The following is a 10,990-nucleotide window of genomic DNA, read 5'->3' as shown; positions in this document are numbered from 1 at the left end:
TCCTATAAGGTTCCTTTAGAAAATCTATAAGATTCCTTTAGGCATTCTATAGGATTTCTATAGGATAACTATAAGATTCCTATTTGTTTCATATAAAAATCTTGCAGTTTTCCTATAAGATTTCTTTAAGAATCTTATAGGAAAACATATTAAAATTCCTATAGAATACTTATACGACTCCTATACGATTCCTATAGGATTCCTAAAGGATATCTATTGAAATAATCCTATAGGATCCTATAGATGTGACGAAAAATCTATAAGATTCCTATAAGATTTTCTCTTATAGGATCCAATAGGACATTTTTGTAAGGGCAGACCCTTTGATAATGCACCTTGGTCGTTAAATTGATGCTTCGTAAATTCTTATAATATTATTATTATTAGGCTACTGTGAGATTTTCTGTTGTCAGTGTTGTGTCCAAACCAGGTTGTTCTGAACTGCAAGGTTAAACGTTTAGCGAAAATAGAATTTCCAAAATTTTACCACACTCAGCCCCAACTGTGGTGGAGATGAGAGACGTGTGACCTCACAGTTTTGAAGTAAGTAAAGTAAATCATCAAAGACAATGTTTTTAAGTTTTTTTTCTATGGTAACGTACATCACACATACTAATTAGATCTCTATGGTTGCCAAAAATAGCCTGATAACAGATCATGAGAATTCGTTGGCGCTTCATTTTGACATATTATAAATGATGAATATATTATAAAGGAATTTTACTATTTAAAAGTGTCATTTCCGGGCCATTTTGAGGTACTATTTCTTAAAATTTTCTCACCAAAGCCGTGTTGCCACATTCACCTCAGGGGCTGAGGTGAATGCCATGACCACGTGGTTTTGAGGTAGGTAGAGTATATTAAATACATCAAAGAAAATGTTTCTTTAGTTTTATTTTCTATGGCATATCACCCTGTATTAATTAGATGTCTGATTCACGATCGTGAGAAATTTGCTGGCGCTTCATCTAGACTAAATAATGATGGTGTGATACTGGTGAATTTTATTGTATAAAAGTGTCCTTTCCGGCCATCTAAAGGCATTATTTCCTCAAATTTTCTTACCTCGGAAGAACCATGGTGGGGCTGAGGTGGTTGTGGACTCAAGGCTTTGAAGTAGGTAAATAAATACATTAAAGAGAATGTTTTTAGGTTTTATTTTCTATGGTACGTTACAAATTAGGTCTCTGTGGTTACCCAAAATCGCTGTTACTTTTGACAGGGCCTGGAGATGTACGATAATGAATTTAAAAGTGTCATTTCCAGCCATCTCACTAGGTTTCCTTAAACTTTTGCACACACCCCCTACCGCCAAATCCTGCATCTGCTCCAGTGGTAAGTAAATATTTTCCTCCCTTTTGAATCTGTGTGGTGCAGTGTGGTTCCGTGTGGTATTAGTACTAGAGTAGGACCCGAAAATTTTCCAAAACCTTTTAGGCTGTGTAGTCCGAAACGCTCACATTTCTCGACTAAAAAAAATAACCCAGTTTGGCATTATTTGGGCCATAAGCCATTTTATTAGTCACTATAGCAACTCCCTGTTAGAACTAACTTCTAAATATAGTTGAAACGACAAATGAAATACCGGCCTAGGCCTACCTGAAGTCTGACCACCGTAACAGGGTTCACCACCATCTGAGCAACTTGAAATATAATTAAAGTTAGTAAAAGTTCCATTCTAAAATACCGTACGCTCAACCTCACCTTCTGTGTGTTATTGGTTATGAATGAAGTGAAATTTAGAACAAGGTGCGATTCCTGGTAGCAGCAGCGATTTTTTGACCGGACTTGTGCATGACTCCGTTCGAGCCGTCTGGAAACATTGGATTGACTTGAATCGAAGCTAAGGGGGCGTTAACGTATCATTTGATTGATTAGCTTTACTCCTCCTCCTCCAAGCCCAATTCATGCGAGGCAGGACGAAGTACAATATGCAGTATTGTACCAAAGGTGCCAGGCTCCTTAAAACGCGCAAAGCTCCGTAAAAGTGACAATGACAATACTTTATAGATTATGTTCATATGACCGTCTCATCGGGTACTACTAAAATCAAATTTCCTTCTATCAAAAAGTGACTTTTATTCAACGCAGCCAAGCCATATCCCCCGCCATATTTATTTATTTACTTTAGAACCAGTGGTGGCGCCAGAGGGGGTGCAGGGGATATAGCTCGATGCCTATCAAATAAGTAATAAAAATTCGCCATAATTCATCAAATGTCCGTACGTGGCTTCCAGGGGGCGAAGCCCCTGGACCCCCCTCGGGGCCCTGGGCGGGCCCCCCCTGGCCCCCTAGCCAAGTGAAACTCGATTCGCTCCACTAGCCCCCCCCCCCCAATCGGGGCCTTTAGCCCCTCCGTTGGGCAGGGCAAAGATAAAGAGAATCACTGGGAACTTTTACTTAAAACAACCACACCATTTGGACTCAATATTAGGAACGTTCTCCCAGTACACTAAATTAAACCAATGGCATTTCAATTTATTCTGGATAAATCTTTTGGCTTATTTATTGAGACTTGCCTCTAAAGTTTATTTTTGGCCTTCCTGTTTACTTGTTTAGGCTGTTTATTCTAATTCTAATATATATATATATATATACCAGCAGTATATCCCACCAGTTATATACCTGGAAGGTATATTACTGGTGGGATATTTGGTGCATGTTGGTCCTTGTATTCAAGTTTTAGAAATAGATTGTGCCAGATACATATAGGCCCTATATACCGTATTTATTCGAATAAACGCCCCAGGGCGTTTATTGTTCAGATGGGTTTTGAGGAGGCGTTTACTGGTATTAGAGGAGGCATTTAATTTTTTGGGTGTAAAATGGATGCATAGGCCTACATTCCCAAATAAACGCCTACATTTTATATATTTTTTTCACATTACTGATTATTTACTACTACTGTACAAGTAGGATATTTTTTTAAATTTTGATTAATTTGAAGGGGAGGGGGGTCGGACCCCCTTGACCCCTCTCCGGATGCACTCCTGCACCTTGTCGCATTTTTATGGAATAATGTTGGCTGACGAGCATTAGTGTATATGCACACTACCGCTGTGATGTTATTCCATCCTGGCACAATTATTCTCTTGCAAAGTGTAGAGCCATTTTGAAGGTGAAAATACACAAACGTTTACCATTGCCTTGCCTAGTCCTGTAGTATTTGTATAATAAATTACTGTTTTATATTACAAATTCAAGAATAAAATACCAAGACCAGACAAAATTAAAACACTCTGTGTTTAATCAAGCAAAGAATACAAACATACAAATGAGTATTTAAAACAATTTCTTGTTTAAACAAAAAAGAATATATACATAATGAAATGTATTTATATATTCTTCACAGATTGCATAGTAAAAATAAGAATACTGTCATTATTCAATAATACAGTATTAAAATATCAGCCTCTCATCACTCATCTGCCTATGGAAACAGGGGTGGCGCCAGTTGGGGGTTCCCATCGGGGAGGGCTGGTAGCCTGTCGGGAAGAGCTGAGTCCCCGTCGAGGAGAGTTGGTCCCTCGTCAGGGAGAACAAAACATTATATGTATTTTTTAAAATATTAGTAGACTCTAAAACTCCAAAATTGTCGTAGTTTCCAGGGCCACCGGAATTACTTCTGGGAGATAGCGCTCACCTCGGGGAGTCGGCCCCCACATCGTGCAAATCCTGGCGCTACCCCTGGTAATCAGTGCATTGTCATTAAAATATTACCGTTTTATACTCAGTTGAGAAAGACAGTGGTGTAACAAAAAGACGCTTTTAAAGATTTAATGATGTATTATGCTGTTCTAAAGAAACCCGCTAGTTGATTTGTGGCCCATGATCTTGCAGAAGGTAATGTCAATTAATATATCTTGGCCCCATGTCTTTGGCAATATAAGGTTTAGGCCCCTTGCTCTAGCTAATGAAAGGTCATAGGTGTTATGCCACTGGAGAAAGACAACATAAAAAAGAACCTTACCAATGATACAAGCAACAAGGACAGCATAGGATTTGAAACCATACACAATCACATTGTGTGTAATTGTAAATCATAACAAACTTAGTAATATTTGTTTTAAAATCTTCAACAATGAATACAAATTATACATAAAAGTGGAAAAACAGTACTTACACGCAACAATTTGATAATCATATTAAAATAGATATGTTAAGTATTCACAATAAGAAAGGCTTGCTAAAATTAAAGTTATTAATTTTCCACATTGCTCCCAGATTAATTTTTACAAAAAGAAAGACCATAACAGCTAGCTGGCAGATTTTTTAAGCACATAATTAATTCAAAAATTGACTGACATTAATTTGGACCATTTATATAGAGTAATTTATAGTAATACAAATGAACCTTATATTGGCAATGTTATTAAAGCACCAGTGGTAAACATTTTTCATAAATAGGCACTACACAAATACAAAAATGTATTACTATTATGGGATAATAAAATGGCAACAAATGCTTTAGTGAATCAAGTCTAAGCTGGGATGGGCATGTTATTACAATTAACCTACAGTGGAAGATGTTACAGTGGAAGATGTTACAGTCTCCTCCTTTTCAAGCTTCATAAACACAGTAGACCCGGGGTCATGATGTTAAGATGCGAGTGGTGACCCTGCTGAGACAAATCAACTGATAACAGCAACTAGAATCCAGTATTCATGATTATTTGCTAAACCATGGAATCTGTGACAGTTTAAAAAATTGCCTATACAATAACGCTATTCATACAATCATTAATTTAACAAGAGCATTTTAAATTTCTGTATATTTTTTTACCTTCCCCTGCCTGGGGGTATTTGTTGAATAAATTGAATATTGAATTGAATTGAATACATCAACACCTGTGTAGCTCCTGTGATAATGGATTAACATGAATGAACGAACAGTAGACCCAATCTTTTTTAAGGGTCAAATACATGAGGGGGGGCTCATAAATTTCATAGTATATTTTATCAATTTCAAATTTCATCATGATGCAATTATGAAGAATTTTTAGCATTTAAATTTTACAAGCAATAAATAGGTAAATAAATACCAATAATTTAATAACAATACTGTACATATCAAATTAATGAAATGCCTTTTTGCCAAGTAACCACACAAATTCTCTGCCTCGATTACTTTACACCGGGAGCACACTGCCACCAACAATCAGTAGACAGCGTTGCATCGTCAAGCGTTAGCACAGAGAGACGACCATAAGCCAATGCTTTAGTTTTAAAAAAAATTTCCACATTCTAGGCTCCTACACACTTTAATTATATTATGTCAACATCTATTTTAAGAACACTTGTTCTAATTCTATTCTAAAAATATAATTTTTTTTTCGTATGAATAAGTCTCACATTTTCACTTCTAATTCTATTCTAAAAATATAATTTTTTTTTTCGTATGGATAAGTTTCACATTTTTACTTAAAAGTTCACATTGTCATGATGCACTGTATACATCTGTAAACAATGACTAAAAATAGTTATATATCTGATATGCGCTGAAAGAATTACTATGCTCAGATATATAAAAATGCACAGAACATATTGAATTAAATGTCATTGCAACAAATCTCATATAAGGTAACAATGTATACATAACATTTTGTAAATATACAGCTTAAATAAACAGCAGGTATAATAATATTACCAGTACTAATAATAGTAATAAAAATAATAACAATAACACTTAGAATAACCAGTAATCAAATTTTTAATGAGTAAACTACCTATCTTGCAAAGCCCCTTAAATGCACCTAAAATTATTGATTCATTTTTGACAGGCATTTTATACAGGAAACTGATCCTTATACATTTACAAGATAAAAATAAAACATTACTTAGATTGGAAGACTATGAAATTATAAAATCTATATCAGTAAAAAAATAGAATACATTTATTATAGTCAGCCTCAAATTTCCAGTCAAAATTAGAATACAGTAACAATGATAATTCTCAGTCTCAAATTTCAATATTAACTGTAAGTATAACCACAGTACAGTAAAAATATAATACAATATCAATTATTCTCAGCCTAAAATGTTAATATTAACTTGGCTGTCTTTAGGTACTGTCAGTATAACCATGTTACTATAATATATTCTTATTAAAGGTAGACATTTTAAAGTGCTTAAACCCCCAGTATTGGACATTTGATTAGCTACCGAATAACAAATATTTCTTGAATCTTTGCACCGCTGAATTTAATTTGAAACATAAATGTTAATGGACTGTTTAAATGGGCACCTTAAAAATAATAAATTAAATTCATTTAAAGATCTGCAGTTTCTGTACAACAATTTTAAAACTATTATTAATATGTAAAAATTATTAGACTGTGTGAAAAGTCATCCATCTACAAACCCTCTTACACACAAATGAGTTTTGGAGTTTCTTTTGGCAGGAAAAAAAAAAAACAAAAGGGAGAATTTCCAGCCTTCACTTCCAGCCTTTGCACCTAAAACATAAATTACTTAGAAAAGAATCTATGTGTACATAAAATGTATGATTGTAAGAAACACTTAGCCAAGTTATTTAAGATATCAGAAAAAAGTACTGTACTCAATTTACCATATCTTTATATTGTTCCTATGATTTTTTATATGAAGTATATAAGTTTTAATTATGGAATGGATGTTTAAACAGTTTTGTAGTCACCCCCACACCCCATCGACAAACTTGTTACATAGTTACAACTATGAGATACTGCTTGAATAATGGAAATGGATTATAATGGAAATGTTTAGTAAATAGTAATGTTAATGATAATGGTCAGTAATGTTTCAGTTAAAAAACTTATTACAGGGCATAACACAGTTTATGTGTGCTGCTAAATAAAATTTATATAACTGAATCTATCTTTTCTTAACAAGAACACTAAAATAAAATCTCTAAATTACTCCAGAACCAACACAATTTAACATTTACCTGCAATGTAATACCATGATAATCAGTAATCACATAAACTGCATAAATACCTAAAGGCAAATCTGTGAATTGAGCCAACAACTTTTGAAGTACTAGTTTAAGGCTCTAATAACATTAACCAGGTGACAATGTTTAAATTTGCTAAAAGGTCTTGGTCAGCACTTCATCAAATTGGCTTATTTTTCTAAAAGTGGTACAAAGTGGTTCGGATGAAAAACTTCATCCTCACCAAGTTCTGTGTGAGTAGACCACATTAGGTAAGATGTTATTGGGTTCTTAATGTCTTTGTTACGCGGTGGGATAAGTACATGTAATGGGCTTTGTTCGGTATCACCCATGGTAGGATAGATGGACTGAATATTGCATCATAGCACAGATGCTAAGCCAAACATTTGAATTGGATTACCATGCAAACTGAATAGTTCTTTCAATGTATCCCTGACACAGCCTTCAAAGACTGCTGGGATTGCATCATCACTTAAAATGTCATCATCTTCTGTCTTGGTAAGTTCATACTCTGCCTTCATACACTTAATAAGTGCCTCTTGCTTAAGGTAATAATCTTTTTCACAGCAGAGCTCAATTACTGTGCATAGCCGTAGTTCGCAGCAACGATTGGCAGAGCCAAATGCTACAATGGATGCTGCAGAAAATAAACAATTATCATCTGCGCTAACCTTAATCGCTGTAAGACCTTGACGATCGGAATCGGTTAGGGAGTTAGCATAATGGTCAATCTCAAGGTCTGAATTACCACTGGCGCTTTGACATTTTTCCAGAACCCCAAATTTTGGAAGTTTACTTCTTAGCACGTGGCAAGCTCCAATAAGTTCATCAAATTTTCCAGAGTCGCTCTCTCTTAAATTTTGGGTAATAATACGCCATGTACTATCTTTAGTCCAATCCTTCTTACGGAGAACAGCTATGATAGTAAAAAAAACAAAAAAAAACATTAATTATTGATAAAGATTTTCATAAAAGTATATTCCATTCAGACTTAAAATTTCATAATTTTGTGTATCCGAAATTTATACACAAGGCAGGCAGAGCACAGGGCCGAGCATTTCCTTATATAGAGGAGTTTTGGTGTATTTTTCCCATAAAACCAATGCTGAGCTTTAGTGTACAGATAATGTTTGGTGCATTCTATTTTTTCACAATCAGAAACAACCAGCCAAATAAACCTTTGATTTGATATAAAATGCATTATTGGCTGAAAATGTTAGTAATTTTAGGCAAACGGAATGATGTAAACAATTTAATATAAATCTGCCATCAATTAGAAACAGAAATCTCCAATAAATACACTAATATAACCAAAATGAACATCAAAAATATATGTTACAGTATTTACCAAAAATGCTAGGATATGCAAATGAGGGAATTAACAACATTTAGAGAATCATGATTAGTGTTTATGGGCGAGGGGGCAGACAAATAAACCAAATGGAAAAAAAAAAATTATTACCCAAACCAACACTGAATATTGTAAAAATGTTTAATAAACCCTGACAATAATGTAACTGTAATTTTGCTATGAGGTTTAGCATTTATATTTTAAAGGTTATAATGTGTAGAATAAGACCAATAAGTCAATTTTAATTTGTTGGTTCCTGATGCTGGATTTGGGATGGCAAAGCCCCATATGTGGCAATGGTTGATTTCTAAAGATCTACTAACTTGTATCAAAATTGAAATTTGATGAGTCACTTTTTCTTCGTTTCCAAAAATAATCTGTTGGCGTTGTCGGTGTCACTGAATACAAAGAAAAAAAATCATTAATGACAATATTGTACCATTAATCTGTAAATTTTACATTATAAAATATAGTATTATACCAATAAAGAATGTTTATGAGCGCAATGGGAAGAATATTTTCACGAGTTGAAAGATTGACTTTCCATTCAACGAGGCAGGGCCAAGTTGAATAGAACAATCAATTTTTCTACCTTTTTTCTGAGTGGAGATTCTTGTCATTTTGTATTTTATGAAAAAACGTTACTCTTTTTGTTACCATTGTGTGCTAGTCTAGAATGTGGCCCTTGGAGCCCTGTGGTACCACTGGTAATGAAGCCATCAGTAATGTCATTTTCTTTCAAAAATCTTGACTGTGGACAGTTGGTTGATATTATGAAAGAAGTGGCTATTAATGATGTAATTGTTTGGGAAATTTAAATACATTAAAAAAGTCTTACTTACCAGGTTCAAGTTCTCGTTCCGGCCATAAATATTGAAATGTCTCTTCTGCCCTTCCAATCTCCACTAGAACTAGGGCTAATCTTTTCTTAGTAGCGAGTATACCTTGCCGTTGAACCCACAGATGTAATACTTCATAGTTTTGTCTCTGTAAATCATACTTGTGGTCATGTTCAATGGTTTCTATTTCACCCTGACGCAAGCCTAGTAGTATACCAACTGATGCCACTTTGTTGCCTATGAGCATTGCGATTTTATTGATAATTTCAATTGTGACTCTTGTTGCATCCACTATATCAAACAAATGTATACCAAATTATGAAAAATTATTAATCCTATATTTATTTAACTTTGAAACTAAATGTAGAATTAATTGAAATTTCTGTGATGAAATCAGAAAATGTAATGAAAACCAGAAAAGGAATACGGCAGTCCTCTGCGAAAAAACTTTGCTCCTTAGATGGCGTGAAATGTGTTCCCCTGCTTTTCAACAATAATAATAATTGTTGACTAAAGGCCAACTCAGACAGCGTCGGCCGACGCAGCCCGACCTGATTTATCGTCGGGGACAGTCTGAAGCCGTCGTGAGAAATATTATACATGTTTAATATTCTACAACGCGACTGCCCCCGACGCACACCATCGCGTCTGCGTTTAACTCACACAGACCCGACAATAAATCGCGTCGGGCTGCGTCGTACGACGCTGTCTGAGTTGGCCTTTATATAGCGCATATTGTAGAGACTTCCGTGCAATTAGCATTATTACCCCCGGTCACTGGACCAAGCACATATGGAACACACACTCAGGCCCCATGGGAGAATTCCATAATGTTGCGGGTGTAATCAGCGCATGGTTGTGTTTGAACCTACCAGGAACACACTTGTACTCCTGGGTGGAGAGAGACAACCATAGATAATTGCATTGCCCAAGGACACAAGCGACATTGTGGCAAACCCCTGACTTCAAGGTTGGGAGTCCAAGCCACATCCAATGTGGCAACCGCTTCTATATTTTTGGAGAGTTATTGTACCAAATTTATTGTTCTTCCATTAACATCTTTATATTTTAATAATTACTAATCTTTTATATATGACAGAACAGTAAAACATATCAATGAGATACATTCATTTTATTCATTTTGAGGGATCTCCAAGACCCAAATAATATAATGCAAGGACTGATTAGTCATTTGTATGACTGTCAGAATCTGTGATTTATGGATGTATGTGTATTTGCCATTCACATTCTCTAGTCTATAAATAAGCTTCAAACTCTTTAATCACCTCTGAATCCCCCAGATATTTTTCTCCATTTTATTATCAACTTCAAGCTATTATTATTATTATTTTTATTATTATTATCATAATATATATAATCCCATCCCCGACTTTATGCACAACTTCAAGAATTTCCCCAGGCAGAGTCCCAGGGTATAATTTGAGTGAGTAGGCCTAGCTGGAACTAGGCCTAGATGGGTAAATTTAACAAATGCTCACAAAAAATAAAGAAATTTGGCTCTGAATTTGGACGACCCGCCCCATGATCTGATTGGATCTTTAATTTACAGCCTGAAGATTCACTTGTTTCAGAGCTGCAGCTAAAAATAGACAATAACGTCCCTAAAGAGACAAACCCAGTGGCTGATCAGATCTTAGTTCACAGCGTGAAGCCTCACATGCTCCGCAGAGATTCGCTGCTAAAAATAACTTATTACATCACGCACTACAAGTGTGCGGTCTTAACTATGACATCAAGAAAGTTAGTTTAGGCAAAGGCCATGGTAAGACCACAAGCTGCTAACTACGATTACGAAGTTCCCTTCCCTTTGGTTCTTGAGTAAACTCTGATTTCTTCACCGGAATATTC

The 10,990-nt window shown here is 35.1% G+C and overlaps 2 protein-coding genes across 3 annotated transcripts in view; both read right to left on the bottom strand.

Annotated features, from left to right (window-relative positions):
- The window catches only part of LOC117122086, a 14,438-nt gene extending 12,329 nt beyond the window's left edge, over positions 1-2,109 (bottom strand). For both annotated transcript variants that reach the window (XM_033267557.1, XM_033267558.1), the window contains exon 1: positions 1,600-2,109. In XM_033267557.1, the coding sequence (XP_033123448.1) occupies positions 1,600-1,677 (78 nt within the window). In that variant the 5' untranslated portion in view covers positions 1,678-2,109. The remainder of the gene's footprint in view (positions 1-1,599) is intronic.
- A 1,120-nt stretch (positions 2,110-3,229) lies between these two features.
- LOC117122090 overlaps positions 3,230-10,990 on the bottom strand; it is a 12,132-nt gene continuing 4,371 nt past the window's right edge. Inside the window, exons 3-5 of the mRNA XM_033267562.1 lie at positions 9,125-9,412; positions 8,606-8,680; positions 3,230-7,847 (exon numbers count right to left, since the gene is read on the bottom strand). Of these exons, the coding sequence (XP_033123453.1) occupies positions 7,291-7,847; positions 8,606-8,680; positions 9,125-9,412 (920 nt within the window). The 3' untranslated portion in view covers positions 3,230-7,290. The remainder of the gene's footprint in view (positions 7,848-8,605; positions 8,681-9,124; positions 9,413-10,990) is intronic.

Source organism: Anneissia japonica, unplaced genomic scaffold, assembly GCF_011630105.1.
Source record: "Anneissia japonica isolate Jap-2015-1 unplaced genomic scaffold, ASM1163010v1 scaffold288164_len509026_cov199, whole genome shotgun sequence".
NCBI classification, from domain to species: domain Eukaryota; kingdom Metazoa; phylum Echinodermata; class Crinoidea; order Comatulida; family Comatulidae; genus Anneissia; species Anneissia japonica.
Note: the sequence above shows the minus strand (reverse complement) of the source record. Positions and strands in the feature narration are given on the sequence as shown.